Below are 16222 nucleotides of genomic sequence, written 5' to 3'. Positions count from 1 at the left end.
CACAAATATTCTGAACTCACCCGTATTTTGAAAAATAAAATATAATTTTCAAATTTTGTTTTATTTTCAAATTTAAGTGAGACTTTAAGATTTTTTCTTAAAATTGGGAAAATTATGACATTTATGAAAAAAAAATAAAAGATAAGCATAAATTTCTAGAAGTAGAAAACGAAAACTAAAAACAAAATTATTTCGAACAATCTAAATTAAGTGATTATTGAACGGAGATTTTATGTTTCGATTTTACCGTTCCAAATTTTCAAATATAATAATATTGCTTTGATTGCATGATCTTTGAATCGTTTCCTCGTTCCATCATTTCTAATTCGATGCATGTTTTAAACTTAGAGTACAAGTAGAGGATCACACGTAGACATTTATGAGTATAATAGTGTTTGTAAGCCTAACTTTTTATAAACAAAAAAGATATTATCGACTGTGACTTAGATTTTTAAGTTTTAATTAAAAAAGTTTGAAATTTATTAAAAAAGTATGTAACAAGTTCTTCAATCCACTAGAAGAAATTTTTCCTGGTTGACAACCGACATCTATGCTAGTGTTATTAAAGGTCTTTAATGTTGTTTTTACTTTGATGTCGGTTTAAAAACGACATTAAATGCCTCATTAATGTCGGTGTAAAAACAACATTAAAGGTCTTTATCGTTTTTAAACCGACATTTTTTATGGTGTTATTGAAGGTTTTTAATGTCGGTTGACCTTTGATGTCGGTTTAAAACTAACATTAAAGAGTTCAACAATGTCGGTTTAAGTCTTGTTTCAAGGTCCATTTTTACAAATTTATTTTTATTAAAATGTTGCATTATTGTCCATTTTTTTATTTCGCCCAATAGTTAAAAACCAACCTCATGGATCAATAAATATTTTTTCTTATGACAACAAATAAAATAATTAAATTATTTTGTAAACTATAATATTTCTCTTTTACGTATGTATGTATATTATATAATGAAATCTTAATATTGTGTTTATATATACATTCTACAACAATTACATGAAAGAAGATCTTAATACAAGACTTAGATAAGAAAATCCTAAAGCTTTCTCAATCTGATCTTCAACCTTCAACGACCGCTTGGTTATCTACACAATCGTTTAGCTTTCAACTCGATATGACTTCAATCATTCTACAAACAATATCTAATCAACCATTTAATCTTTAGAATTTTAACAAGGCAAATTTAAAAAAAAAAAGATGTAGAATAAAAACGTTTCTAACCACTATCATATAATTCAAGTAAAAGATAAAAATGTTTGAAACTAAATGGATAAGCCAAATATATGTAACAAAAGGCTGCAAGTATTGGTAAAATTAAATAGAATAAATACCTCGAAGATCAAGCTCCACAACAAAAGGTTTTTGCATGGAGTTCACTGAATATACGTTTGGACTCGAGCAATATCTTTCAGAAAAATAAACAATAGAATATGAGTCAAATCAACTCAAACAATCCAAAATCAGTCAAATATCATAAACTTAATGGTTATTTGTACCAAATTACAATCCAAATATTTCAATCAAAACTATGATTTCAACTTGCTCTTATTTCTTAGTTCAGCGATACACACCAAACAAACAAAAATAATCAAGAGAGAAGTTGTGTAATTCCATAATGTAATTCCTAATTCCATAATCAGATTTGAAATTTCAGAACTCAAACAAAGGCTTAAAGAGAGAGTACCTCAAAGATCCTCTTGAAGAAATGGAGAGTGAGAAGTAATAACAAACAGAGATCAAAACCATAAGTAAGAGTAATGTTTATAACTTCCATTTTTTTTAAAGATGTTGCTCCATAATAATTATACCAAAAATGACTGCACAATTTACGTTAATGATTAAAATCACTAAATCATAAAAATTATAATTTTTATAGTTATTTAAAAAAAAGAAATTGAATTATGGAGAAGTAAATAAATGAGAGAGTGCAAGAGAGAAGAGAGAGACAGAAGCCATGGCTTCCAAGCTGGCGAAATGCTTCCTTATCCTTTCATTGTTGAGTGTGAGTGTAAGGCATTCCATTTCAGAGGATCCAGTTCCACCCCATGGCCACTTCAATTTCATTCCATTCTCCTCATGAACTACTCTCGGATTCCTCAGATAATCAACCTCTCGTCGCTGAAACATGGGTCGCCCAAATGTGGGTTGCTGAAATGCTCTTGTCGTGGGTTTCTGTCGGTTGCAGTCGGTTGTTGGCCGAAATGTCGTCGGTCGATGACAAGGAGAGGGTTGAGGGAGAACTTGTGGGTTGAAGAGAGAATTATTTTTTTTTTTGCATGGAAGTGGAGAAAGAAATTAGGGATTAAAAACAAAAAATATATATTAAATAAAAAGTTGGAGGAAAATTAGGGAGATTTTTGGTCAAATTTTACTTTTTACAACCTAAAAAAAATTAAAATGGGGAGGGTCATTAATGTTAGTTTTCACAAAATAAAAAAAAAAAGTAAAACTAAAATTAAAAATGGACAAATCATTAATGTCAGTTTAAAACGACATTAAACCCTTATCATTAATGTCGGTTAAACCGACATTAATGATTCATCTTTTCAAAACCGACATTAAAGCCAAATTTTCATTTTTTTTTTCACTTGACACTAAAGCCCAGATTTCTTCTCGTGATCTTTTGTGGGTTATTAAAATTGTCTACTAAGTCTCTCTAAACTTAACTAAACTCTCGATAATGCATGTTTTAAAAGCTATCTATAGTAAATCATTCTAAACCATGGACAATATTACACCGTTGTGGAAATATGTTGGAGGATCACTTATCTCTAACAAGAGGTATAAGAGTCATACACACTTATACTTAATTGTGTTAGTGTGTCTCAATGACCATAGTTCGTGTGATCTCATGCTTGACCTAACCGACCTAACTGAGTAGAGAATAAACTTCAGTAAAGATGAGTTTCTCTGGTTAAAATTGAATTTGTAGGAGTAAACATAAATGGATAATTATTACTTAGAGGAGACTTTGGTGGTCCTTCATTTAATGTAAGGATAGTTGGTGCTAAGACACGTAATTTTACCACAAGTTTAGAGACATTAATTCCATTTACCCTTTTTCAATCCTATTTAATTTATTCAAATATTTTATCTCTCATAATTTAATTTTAAATCATATACAAAATTAAATTTATATAATAAAGTTTGATAAACTTTATATTATAATGTATCACTATACATTAAACTAATTCTCAAAGTAGATTTGAACATTTCAAATTACAGCCAATATAAATAAATTTCATTGTCCTTTATGAGCTAGGAAGATGACATAATGGACCTACAGATTAGAAGCTACAATGATCTGAGATTAATTGGATAAAATCATTAACCACATTAATCAATATTCGTTAATTGTGTGTACACTCCACTAAAGACTCACAGTTGAGCTCTTCTCACTATAAATATATATTTCTGTGTCCACGGATATAGACCAATAACAGTAAGTTAGTCCTTCACGAGTGTTCGTAACACCAACTCGGTCAATTTACTGTTCTACCCCTGGGTTACCAATGAACAACCTGTTTATGGTTCTACCAATAAACAAAAACTCCTCTCGTGCCATAGAGAGGATAGGGCTCTTTGTTCAAGACCTGGAGACATCATTTAAGGAAACACTCATCTACTTACCCTAAAGTAGGAAAAGAGTGAATTTCATCTTGTGTAATTATGTTTTCAGCTCCCCACTCGGTTTTGTCCCCAAAATGATAAGCTTATTGAGTACACAATCTGGTCACTCTAACCCGTACAAATCAAAGTGCAATCTCTGACAAGCAAGAGTTTATAATACACTTAGGATAAAGACTAAGTTACCTAAGTCATTCTAGTGAAATAGAAATCTAACTAGTTAACGGAGTTACATCTAGTGGTTACTATTTCGGGGTCTAGTCTTATGTAAACTCATTGCATAGGATGCCTTCACTCGCATCTTAACTACGCGAACATGTTGGATTATTGCGTTTGTATCAAATACAAAGTGAGCTGTATCAATAGTGTTATCGGGATAAGGTACCCAACCTTATCCATATACTATAGACCCTTTAAGTTAATCTTGAACATTGATCTCTGTTTGTCTCTACATACTGTTCATGACTCATTAAGCATCTTAGGATGTTAGTTTATTGGATTTGGGTTATTAAGACAAAACTAATAATTTAATCAATAACAATTATTACAATAATAACACTTTATTAATAATGGTCAATGGATTATATTTACAATCTACGAGTTTTAGGATATAAATCCCAACAAGATCCACATTAACATGCGAGAAAAGGTTCACTAGATGACAAAAGTGATAGATAGAGTTGATGTGACTTGACAAAGTCTGCTTTCGGCACTAACATGCTTAGAAGAAAAGAAGTTTTCCATCGAAAGTTCCTATAAAATGACTTCATCCTCACCAAGTCAAGGGGGTAAAGTCTGAATAAACTGCCAAAATAGGGCATGAATGGGTCAAACCCTAGAAAGTAGTGGAAATGAGTATTTTCATCGTCTGTAAAGTCTTTCTCTTCTTCTCCGATCAGTTTATGAGTGAGAGCTTAGAGTCTGAGTAGAGAAAAGTTCATTCCCCATCTCTCCTAACTTGTAATATCATTTCGATATTTTTCATTTTTATATATATATATTTTTTTTTTGTAATTTATTTGTTCATATTGTACAGTGATCGAAGGTCTTTATTCTTTACTACATTACATGTTTATACCTTTTCAATCTATCACATCTTTATTATTCATCTGTCAATGTGTTATTTGTAGTTTAGGTTTCTGATAAGTTCTTGATAAGAATCTTAGCTTATAACTCTTATCACGTTAGCTGAGTTGTATTCATCACTTGGCCAGTGTTTATCATCAACTATTCGAGACGGTAAGTAGCAAGGATATGGCTAACACGCGCAAGGAGGAGTTTGAAGACAAATTCTACCTTAACGAGATAACTTCTATCATTTTTGTTTCAAAAGGAGAACAAGTGTGAATGTCCAGCGTTGAGAGGTTGTGATAAATGAAACTACCTCAATCACGTTTGAGAAATCTTCTTATTCTAGGTAAACCCCACAACAGTAATAAGAATAATCTCGATTCAACAAATAGTTAAACAACCTGAGAGCTAAAAAGATTTTGGCTTGGAAAGATTGATCAAAGATCAAGGAGAACTTGTTCCTAACTTCAAGATTTCAAACTCTCCACAATATAATTGATCAAACTAGATTGAAAGTTTTAAATATGCATTCTAACACAATAACACAAATGAAAGCATAAAGCTTAAGAGATTACACTTTATGAGAAATTTCATTCAATTTCAAGTTGTATATCAAAATGTGGAAACTGCAACCCTATTTATACTAATTAAAATGTTATATGAAAGGACACAACATTTAATTTTATGCCCTTTCAACTACCCTAGTAAATGGAAGTACATATCATTTAATAAGTACATATTAAAGATATGAATGAATCTATAAATTCATTAAAGATGTGAATGAATCTTAATTTCTAGATTTATTATGTCCCATGAGTGTCCAAGTGAGTCTTAAAGTTCCAACTCGTCATTAAAGGCTGAAAATTTAGCTTGAAAACTAATCGTCTTATGTTTCAGCTAATCAACATCAATTATTTACTTATCACCGTTAAAAGAGAAACTCTATAAGTTTTGTAGGTGAAATCTTCTAGATATACCTTACTTAATCAAGCTTAGGCATTTGCATCGTGAGAGGCGAGTAAGTGTGCCGTTTAAAGACACTGAGATGTGCTCACCTTAATCATAAGCTAGTTAAATAAGTTGTATTGCATCAACGCTATTTGCATAGCATAAATGCCTAATCGCGATAAGGGTCTCACATCAAGGCTATTTCCCTTGTTCCCTTTTTTTATATTCCTTTTTCCCTTGTTCCTTTCCTTACCCTTGACAATCCCTCGAGTAATTGTCCTGATGAGGATTAGAGCTACAAAAGTGAGATAAAAAAAACTGTATCTCTGTTCTTTCAAAAGTTATTTTTTAAATTTAAAATGACATGTAATAGTAGAGAGTTGGAGTGATTTTTTACTTTGTTTTGAGAACTGATGACTAAAAATGATGCATTTTTAAAGGTTCCAACACATATTTGAGTGAAAGGTAAATTATTTAATGCTGATTAGGAATAAAATCATTTAAAATTTTTTAAAATTAAGTTAGAGTCGTGGAAAGCACAATCCGACGTGGCCTGAGAAAAACTCGTATGGCGGTTGTCATTCGGTGTGTTGATCGCCGGAACAATGAAATATTTAGGTCATCCTTCTCCCAAATCAAGAATCAAGCGATCGTCTCGCCCAATTTTTTTGCAAATTCAACTACTTTGATGTCGTTTCAGACTTTGAAAGAGACCCTTAAACCCTGCAAAAGCCTCTCCTCATCGGCATCTGCGCCCACTTCTCCCATTTCTTCAAACCCCTCATTCTTCCAAGGATCTGAGGTTAGTTTTCTTCGAAAACCCCCCAAATCCTCTCTCTCTTTGCAGCTTCTGCGCCTGCAGGATTCATTTCCCCCGCCTGAATGTCGAACACAGTGTCAAAACCAGCAGACTCAAGTTAGAGTTAAGACAGGGGAAGAGGAAGAGGAAGAGAATGGCGTGGAGGTGCCAGAACCAGACGTATCGAAGAAGAGAAGCGAATTGGGTCAGTTCCAGTTTGATCATACAGGCCCATTCGAACCTTTGATTTTGTCGTCGAAGGATGATTTTCCTCTCGTACAGGTTTTTTCTTTATTTTTCCTCAGTCCTTCTAGGGGATTGGTAGTTAATTCTTCGTCTTGAATTTAAACTTTATAGGTTGAGGTAACCAATTGTACAGTTTTGAGCAGTGGGGAGAAGGTTGAAATGGGTATGAGGATCTTATAACCTACCTCTTAAGTTGAGATTATGAAGTCAACATATTCATTCGATCAACGGATGCGGGAATTTCCACACTATATTATATATTTGTAGAGAAGGAAGAAACATTCAGTAAGCTAGAGCAGTTCTAGGAGATTAGAAGCTAAAAGCCCGAATCGGATTAAGTTGTCGACTGATTTAGCATGTATATGAAAGGTCCTAATTTCGAAGACTTCCTTGTCTACATAAACTAATAACGTCGGGTGGGGCGATGCTTCGTTTTGAATGTTAAGACTTTCCTAATGATTACGTTTGAATATAACCAGATTGGTTTTGTCTAGTTTCCGTTTTAAGTCTACTCGGTAAAACTTCAATGACTGAATGAATCATTTATCTTTTCTCACTTTTTTGCCTTTAATTGGTTGCAGGTGCCTCCATCTATCAATTGTAGGTTACTTGAACATCAAAGAGAAGGAGTCAAATTCTTGTATGGTTTATACAAGAACGGCCATGGAGGCATTCTTGGAGATGACATGTATGTATAAATATATCCCATCTGAGTTTTCACATGTACTTCCAATACTGACTAACCCTGTGATCTGATATATTCCACATTTCGGTTGATTGTTGTTTTTCTGTAACCTGGGAATGGAAGTGAAGACACCTCAAGTGACACATGTAGAAACATGTTGATGTTACAAGTATCTAACTTTTAACTTTTGTTAAACAAAACTTTAATTTGCGATTAGAACTTAGAAGTAAGCATGAGCCATGTTAGACTTATCTATTTACGTTAGATGCTAATATTTAATTAAATACACATTTACCATGTATTTACTGTACTTTGGTCTATGATACTTATGTTGATAGGAGTTCGTAATTTTAAATCTTTACTTTCTTGTCTGAAAACATACATAATTTTGGTGCTATGGTGTAATTGTTCCTTATATTCTTAAATGTTATTAGGGGGCTTGGAAAGACCATTCAAACTATTGCTTTCCTGGCTGCTGTGTACGCCAAAGATGGAGATGGGATCCAGAAGGAAACTTGTGGAAAGAAAAAGGATCCTATACTAATAGTATCTCCCACTTCGGTAATCCATAATTGGGAGAATGAATTCTCAAAATGGGCAAACTTCAGTGTTGCAGTTTATCATGGGACAAACCGTGACTTGATTTATGATAAACTAGAAGCAGGTGCTATAGAGGTACTTATCACAAGCTTTGATACATACCGAATCCATGGTGGCATTCTGTCGGAGGTCAAATGGGAGATTTTGATCATCGATGAGGCTCACCGGCTTAAGAATGAGAAATCAAAACTCTACAGTGCATGTGCAGGAATAAAAACTTTGAAGCGCTTTGGTCTTACTGGAACTATAATGCAGAACAAAATTATGGAACTATTTAATCTCTTTGATTTGGTTGCACCTGGATCCTTGGGTACTCGAGAACATTTCCGTGAGTTCTTTGACGAACCCCTCAAGCATGGCCAAAGGTCAACTGCTCCTGAAAGATTCATACGGATTGCTGATGAAAGAAAACAGCATTTAGCTGCAGTTCTTCATAAATATATGCTAAGAAGGACAAAGCAAGAGACAATTGGGCATCTTATGTTGGGAAAGGAAGATAATGTTGTTTTTTGTGCCATGAGCGAATTGCAAAAAAGGGTTTATAGAAGAATGTTACAACTACCAGATATCCAATGCCTTATTAATAAAGACCTTCCTTGTGGCTGTGGGAGCCCTCTCACCCAAGCAGAGTGTTGCAAAAGGACTGTACAAAATGGAATTATTTGGCCTTACCTTCACAGAGACAATCCAGAGGGTTGTGATTCATGTCCTTTCTGTATTGTTCTTCCTTGCCTTGTCAAACTTCAACAGGTAATATCTGTTTCACTTGTATGGCCATTACAATGGTTGCTTGACTGATTTAATTTCTATGTTTTCTTTTTGTGTTGAGAAATGAGAAATTGCACTATAAGGATATGGAGTTACTGAAGTAGTAGAATGAGAACTGATGCAAGATAACTCCCAAACTACAGTCCACAGCTTTGGTTATGTGCTGTGTTAAAGCATAAATTCTCTTTTCATTCCAAAATTTCAAATTGCTTTGTGTTCTGTGTAATTTTTTTATTGCAAGTGGTAAAACGTGTTGAAAATTTTTGAAATAACTCTCAGATAAGCAACCATCTGGAACTGATTAAACCAAATCCAAAGGATGATTCTGAAAAGCAAAGGAGAGATGCAGAGTTTGCTTCTGCAGTCTATGGCTCTGATATTGATCTTGTTGGAGGCAGTGCTCAAAACGAGAGCTTCATGGCCCTTAGTGATGTTAGACATTGTGGTAAAATGCGAGCTCTGGATAAATTATTTTCCTCTTGGACTTCACAGGGTGATAAGATTCTTCTATTCAGTTACTCTGTCAGGTTATATTGCTTACATTAACTACTCTCATTATCATTTGTAGAAAGTTAGAAGAGCTCATTACTTTGAAGTTTTGAACTTCTTTTGGATTTCGATGACCTATGACAAGCAGTATCGATAACATACTTTCCTGTTCTAAAGGATGCTGGACATACTAGAAAAGTTTATTGTACGTAAAGGTTATTCATTCTCGAGACTTGATGGTTCCACTCCAACCAACATGCGCCAATCTCTAGTTGACGACTTCAACTCGAGCCCAAGCAAGCAGGTTAGTTCTTAAAATAAAAGTTTTTAAACTAATTAATTCAACATTGTCTGATTCTAAATTGTTTTCCTTTTAGGTTTTCCTAATATCTACTAGAGCTGGTGGCCTTGGATTGAACCTTGTGAGTGCGAACAGAGTTGTGATCTTCGATCCAAACTGGAATCCTGCACAAGATTTGCAGGCACAGGATAGGTCATTTCGCTTTGGGCAGAAACGACATGTTGTTGTTTTCCGCCTTCTTGCTGCTGGTTCACTTGAAGAACTTGTGTACTCTCGCCAAGTATACAAACAGCAGTTATCAAATATTGCTGTCTCTGGGAAAATGGAGAAGCGGTATTTTGAAGGTGTTCAGGTGCATATACTTCATATTTTTAGTCAGTTTTATGGTTAGAACTCCCCACCCATGTAACACTAGTGGGAAAATTTTCAGGATTGTAAAGAATTCCAAGGTGAGCTTTTTGGTATCTGCAATTTGTTCTCGGACCTGTCGGATAAGCTCTTCACTAGTGAGATCATTGAGATGCACGAGGAAAAAGAAACAAATGACGAGCTTGCCTCAAACACAGACCAGAATACCTCCAACGCTGGATCTTCTGTTCCTTCTGACAAAAGCAATGTTGTCAGTTCTGCAGTAAATACTAACACAAATAAGCCTATGCTTGAAGACTTAGGTAAATTCCTTTTTTTGTAAGCCAAATCCCCTGCATCTTTGGTTCTGATCATGAGTTATTAGATTTTTCCCCCAAAGTTATTTGAGCAGAAACCAACCTGGTCATAATTTGACAGTATCCTGGGTTGGAGCACGTTTTCGGCTTACTTGTCAGTATAGACATCAGAAACTTCTTTGTCAGTATGTTTAGATATCAGAATCTCGATTGTGGGCTTATTGACCCAGCTTTGTTTTCTCAAGAGCACTAACAAATATTTTTTTTGGGTAAATCAAGAGCTCTAACATTTAGTAACATGCAAGTCTATATTTGAAGATCATTGTTTTGTAGGTATTGTATATGCGCATAGAAATGAAGACGTAGTGAATTCTGGACCTGGAACACAAGCAAAAATGGCCTTGCCGGTAGCTCAAGATTGTACACCCAAGCAGCCACACGTTCCAGAGATAAAGAAAAGGAAACTAGATGATTTGTCTTCATCCATGGACCGTAAGAAGATCCAGTATCGTATTCTTGCTGAATTTGTGGGAATGGGCGAGTTAGAATTCAGCAAATGGTTACTATCTGCAACCCCAATGCAAAGGCAGAAAGTACTTAAAGACTACAGGAGGAGAAAGGAAAAGATACCAAATGGCTGAGTTTCCCTCACCACGTGGGTTTCAACTAAAGTCCACTAAAGTGATAACATTTTAAACTACAACTGGTGTAGCATGTAGGATTTTGTTATAAAGAGAATCTTAGTAATTGTTTCATAACATAAATTTAGTATTGTTAATTAGACTGTCAGTTTTTCTGCCTCTCACAATCTAAAGGCAATACTTATCTCTTTAGTTAATATTATTGGAGAACCGGACCAAGGCATAATGAACTAGACAGAATTTTATCTAAACTAGCAAACAAAATCAATTGCTGGCAAAACTTTAAGATACATTTTCAAGTATGATATTGTAGTGTCAGTTCACTATCTTCTTTGCATCTTGAATCTGGATACTGGTTTTGAAGGTTGAGAACCAGAAGGCTGTCAAATCAGAAGTAATTAGCTTTTGCATCAATGATTTAACAAGTAAAATGATGGCAATAAGAAGGGTGTAAACTAAGCAAACCCCACCTGCAATGTAGTTTCTGTTTCTTGTTTAGAAGTCTTTGGTATGATAGGAGGTCGCTCAATTATGGATCCTGTGAAAGCCTACACCCGAGTGAAAGGGCACAAAATAGATTAATGAAGCTGAAAATTATAACTAGCCTTGAAGTTACCTAATAACTACTAACAGTCTCAAAATTAAGGGAAAATCCATATTTTAAGTCCACTGGGGCACCTAAAAGTTCTATTAATAAAAAAAAAAGTTTTGAAGTACCTGATTGGTAGATGGAGGCAATGTTTGATTCTTTTCTTTTACTTCAGCAAACGTTACAGACTTTGCAGCAGGATTAGGGTTTATCACTCGCTGAGACTCAGTCAAAGAATTGTTGCCACTTGTTACATCTTCTGAAAAGTTGACAGAAACCATTCTTTATTTTATTTTGGGAAACTAGGGAAATCATTCTAACTATAGTTGGAATGGATAAGATAAGTTTATCATCTGGACAAATACATGTCAAATTACATTCGTTACTGGACAAGTGAAGGGAAAAAAAGAGGATAAGACTAACCTTTGGGTGACGTTTGTACCGACAGCCCTGAACACTGCGTAACAAAAGGAACATGGTTTAGGACTGAACGCTGTTTTAACAAATCAATTGTACTCAATAAATAACCAAAATACACAGTAAATTAGTAATAGACGGTAAAGCAAAAAATGAGCAAATAAGAGGTTGGTCACATTTGATGGGTTGGTTGAGGCCTCTTGTTGTTTCTGATACTTATTCAGTAGCTCTTTACTGCTTACATTTTCATCCCTCGGCCACGTAGATGTACTTCCCTGAAAATGTTTCAAATAAAGCAATCATCAGAAACGGTTAATACAGTAAGTTTGTTGATGACAATGTTTTTCAATGAGTTTCAAATCTCTAAGTATAAGGCATTTAATCCTGACACTACCTTTGAAAGGCTCTGCTTATCACCATAGAACCTCTCTAAAGATTGATTTTGAGTTCCTTTCTCTTCCTCATCCTCATCATCACTTTTGTTGCCATTTGCAGCAGCAAGTTCTTCTTCCTTCTCAAGTTCGTCGAATCTGGCCATCATACGGGCATATTCTGCATCGATTTCTGCAATCTTTGCCTTGTCAACTCCAGAAACACTAGGAACATCTTGCTTGTTCACTCCTGAAAAGAAATATTAACATCATTGTAATTCACTGGTTTTACCTGTACTTACAAGTAGTTCTTATAAATATTCAAACGCAATTATGGTGTGCACACAAAGGAGGAGACAACAGCAAAAGCTAAGTAAAATTATTCATATGTGCAATACAATTATTCACATGTACAATACGGTACACAAGGCCTCACCTACCTAACAGTGCCAAGTTGTCAATCCCAAGACAGTTCATAAATAATACGATGGGGATGAAGAAAGTCAAATTGGAACAAAGTCAAATTTCAGCTTAACTCACACATTCAACCCAATATTAACTGGAAGGGAAATCATACCACCAGGAAGTCTTAAGCTCTTTACCATTGAAGTCTCAACCAAAACATAACACAGCAGCAAAAAGAGGGAAAGGTATAAGAACCAACCTGATGTGGATTCCTGCTCACAAAAGTTTTCTTCCACATATTCCTCCTTTATCTCGACTAGACCATCCTGATAGAACATCAAAATGAAATTGTATGATAATTTGATCCAAATAGTAAAGCTCATTGCCAAGGTACCTCTGTAACGACTCTTTTTTAGACTGTTTTAATTCAAGCCAATTAGAGTTACTTTATTATAAATTTTTTTCAGATGTCAATAATGTCCTTGTGCAGGACTTTAAAAACCAGTATTTGTTGAATAAGAAAGAGAAACCATAATAGTAATTTCCATTCAATTGCTTCCACGAAATTATCAAACTTGTGGAGCAGAGATCCTTAAATATTAGTTTCACTCTGTTCATCTATTTTTAACATCCAAGATTGGTTGTTCTCCTTTTCTTTGTTTCTCTCAGAACATCAACCACTATATTCTAATCATTTTAAAAGAGAAACAAAATTTAATCCTATCAAACAAATTTAACTGCACATGCGATTCCCAAGTACGGCTCATAATCCTTATCCACTCTAAACTATTCAACCTTGTGGACCAGAGATCCTTAAATATTAGTTTCACATTGTTCATCTATTTTTTACATCCAAGATTTGTCGTTCTCCTTTTCTTTGTTTCTCTCAGAACATCGACCACTATATTCTAGTCATTTTAAAAGAGAAACAAAATTTAATGCTATCAAACAAGAAATTTAACTACAAATGTGATTCCCAAGTATATCTCATAATCCTTATCCACTCTAAACTATTCAACCTTTCCCTCTCTCTCTTTAAGAGAGAAAATACTTCTAGCTTACAAATATAATCTAAAGCTTTGAACAAGAAATTAAAATTTCAGTACTAGAGAGAAAAACAATAAATTTTTTACTAACTTCACATTATGGTATGGCTAACCAATTGATTGCTAAACTTACCTCAGCCTCAGAAGCTGTAGCATCAAAAAATGAGGCCTCGGCTTTAAGATTATCCATCATGGCCTTCAGAGAATCAACTTGAGAATCCAAAGCCTTACCTCTTCTTTTCAAAATCTCCGCTGTTTGTTTGGATGTTCTCTCAGCATAGTAACCTTCCCCAAGAAGAACCTGCACTTGGATTTAAGTCTGGTACTCAACTTGATGTGTTGAAAAGAAAACCTTTCCACATATTCTGTCCAGAACTCGGCCACAAACATTTCTAATTTAGTGATCAAAATATAAATAGTGATCGTCTAAACCCAGTAATGTGCTCTTTTTCCCTTAATTTTGGGTCAGAGTTCAAGTTTTACAAGGGGCTCTAACAATGTACGTAGAGAGTAAAGATCGTTAGGCTAATGAACAGAAGAGAAGAAGGACGATAGGACCAAGTCCCATGTGCTCTACAAAAAAATGCTTTTACTACTTGAAAACCAACAGGAACATCTACTTAATGAATTCATGGGCGCATAATATCCTTGTCCCTTCTTATCAACCAATAAGAGGATAAGTTTCTAAGAAGTTACTTATAAATAGTACAAATATACAATACATTACCAGAAACTCGTTCGTATGAATCAAACGCCCAGGGAAAAACGCTGCTTTCCCAAATGGAACCTTCAAAACAACAATCACGTCGAACCCACAAATAAATTCACCGAGAGATCCACAGTATCTCAATCAAACATTATTTTTTTTTCCATCACAACCAACGCCCAACACAAAGTAAAAGGCAAAAGTACCATAACTTCATGGTGAAGCTCTTCAGGTAATTTCTGGACGAGCTTTATCAGATTATCGTTATCGGTTATGAATCCTCGGAGTTGCTCAAGCTCCCTCTGCTTCTCAGAAATCGCATCTTGGACGCGCGATGCAGCCTTGCGGGCATCCTGAGCCGGAAATAAGGAGGCTAACGACGTCACGGTTCCCTTTACCCGTCCTGATTCCATGATCACGCCGCTCTGTGACTAAAGTCAGGGAAATTGTCAACAAAAAATAAGACAAAAAATTTTAAAACTTGTAGAGTTTTAGGACTTTGAAGGGTGAAGAGTAATGTTAGTTCTTTTAAAAACTCAGCAGTAATCCAGAATTAAAAATCAACTCACGCCTTCAACTTCAGCCTCGCAAATTGGGGGCTTAGACCTCACAACCTCAGAAGGCAGGCTCTGATGGTAAGGCCGTAAGGGCGAACCGCCTCACGAGAAACTTCGAGAATCAGCCAATCAACCTTCAACGGTAAGCGCGAGGTGGACAACGATGAGGACGACAGAACCCAGAGGCCGCCGCGAACTCCGACGGCTTGCTCACTGGCAGGACTGAAGGCCGCAACTTAATTTTGATTTTTGCTCGCTATTTTGAAATGTTTTGTACTCAATTGCTAGGGGAATTACGAAAAATGAACTTGAAGGGGCCGTAGATGTTTTAAGACCATTGAGTTATAGTAAAAAATGCCCTCACATAAAAATTTCAGTAAATTGCAAAAAAAGAATATTTTAGAGTAATTTACCTTAAAAGAATTTAAAGAAATGACCTAATTTGCTACAATTTTACAAAAATGTCTTAAATTCTATTTTATACTATATTTATTATTCATATTAAAACATACATATTTATACTATTAATTATTTAATTACTGATCTTATCTAAATTTTGTTTATATTGAATATAATTATGCTAATGTCTTCCATCATCCTTCTCGTGAACTAACATAGGTTAATATTTCCAATCATCTCTCCCTCCCTCCATTTTTTATTCTTCCAATCAAAACTTTTATGGTGAGGGCATGTTTTCGTCGGTGTGTGTCCATTCTTTCCTTGATTTCTTTTAAGTTTTTTTTGGTGAGGGTATATTTGTTATATCTTCTTTATGTTTTTTCGATAAAGTTAATTATAGTATGTCAATCAACTAAATTTATTTCATCTTATTCATATTTGTTTCTGGGTATTTCAATTTTTTTCTTACATTAGTAATCAGTATTTTTGTTGAATTTGAGAGTAATGTATTTCGAATTTATACTTATTATACTACATCCAATTTGTAATGTTTTTCATATATTGAAGTTAATTTCAAATTTTCTTATAATGTCTAAAATCGTTTTCGGTTTACATCGATCATTACACACCAGAATATATTTTCCATTATACTGTCTAGTGATATATGTATTTATTTTCTTTTTTATCAGGTATGACCAAAATTGAAGTATATTATGATGGGGTTTTCAACGATTTGAACAACTATATTAGTTATTATAGCAAATCAAAAGTTTTAGTTTATGAACATATGTCTTTTCAAGAGTTACACAATATCTTGCTATCCAAGTTAGGCAATTTTGTTGATATGGATAATCTGAATATATACATTTATTTAAG

At 34.4% G+C, this 16222-nt stretch overlaps 2 protein-coding genes and 1 long non-coding RNA gene across 7 annotated transcripts; 1 reads left to right on the top strand and 2 right to left on the bottom strand.

The window, feature by feature from the left end:
* Positions 1 to 934: 934 nt before the first annotated feature.
* On the bottom strand, positions 935 to 2389 carry LOC116404643. The gene is made up of 2 exons (XR_004217612.1): positions 1348 to 2389; positions 935 to 1158 (listed from the first exon to the last, which is right to left on the bottom strand). It is a non-coding gene; the product is annotated as an uncharacterized LOC116404643 (long non-coding RNA).
* Positions 2390 to 6183: 3794 nt separating this feature from the next.
* On the top strand, positions 6184 to 11004 carry LOC101208792 (switch 2). 3 transcript variants are annotated; one of them, XM_011658642.2, is made up of 8 exons: positions 6184 to 6743; positions 7289 to 7395; positions 7827 to 8742; positions 9040 to 9287; positions 9427 to 9553; positions 9627 to 9902; positions 9981 to 10221; positions 10534 to 11004. In XM_011658642.2, exons 1-8 carry the CDS (start codon positions 6231 to 6233, stop codon positions 10854 to 10856), a joined length of 2751 nt encoding a protein of 916 aa, XP_011656944.1. In that variant the 5' UTR covers positions 6184 to 6230; the 3' UTR covers positions 10857 to 11004. The 3 variants fall into 3 exon arrangements, with proteins under 3 accessions (XP_011656944.1, XP_011656945.1, XP_031742954.1); XM_011658643.2 differs by having other exon boundaries at positions 6188 to 6743; positions 10549 to 11004; XM_031887094.1 differs by having other exon boundaries at positions 6281 to 6666.
* On the bottom strand, positions 10937 to 15246 carry LOC101205427 (RNA polymerase II subunit 5-mediating protein homolog). Of its 3 annotated transcripts, none has more exons than XM_031887096.1 (11): positions 14960 to 15246; positions 14597 to 14815; positions 14412 to 14471; positions 13818 to 13985; positions 12898 to 12964; positions 12257 to 12483; positions 12039 to 12137; positions 11869 to 11938; positions 11574 to 11704; positions 11327 to 11404; positions 10937 to 11236 (listed from the first exon to the last, which is right to left on the bottom strand). In XM_031887096.1, the coding sequence occupies exons 2-11, from the start codon at positions 14801 to 14803 to the stop codon at positions 11180 to 11182; spliced, it is 1164 nt and encodes a 387-aa protein (XP_031742956.1). In that variant the 5' UTR covers positions 14804 to 14815; positions 14960 to 15246; the 3' UTR covers positions 10937 to 11179. The 3 variants fall into 3 exon arrangements, with proteins under 3 accessions (XP_031742956.1, XP_031742955.1, XP_004139947.1); XM_031887095.1 differs by having other exon boundaries at positions 14597 to 14821; positions 14960 to 15245; XM_004139899.3 differs by having other exon boundaries at positions 11869 to 11902; positions 14597 to 14821; positions 14960 to 15245.
* Between the last annotated feature and the right edge of the window lie 976 nt (positions 15247 to 16222).

Source organism: Cucumis sativus, chromosome 6 (genome assembly GCF_000004075.3).
Source record: "Cucumis sativus cultivar 9930 chromosome 6, Cucumber_9930_V3, whole genome shotgun sequence".
Classification (NCBI taxonomy): Eukaryota; Viridiplantae; Streptophyta; class Magnoliopsida; order Cucurbitales; family Cucurbitaceae; genus Cucumis; species Cucumis sativus.
This window is presented reverse-complemented; position numbering and strand designations above follow the sequence as displayed.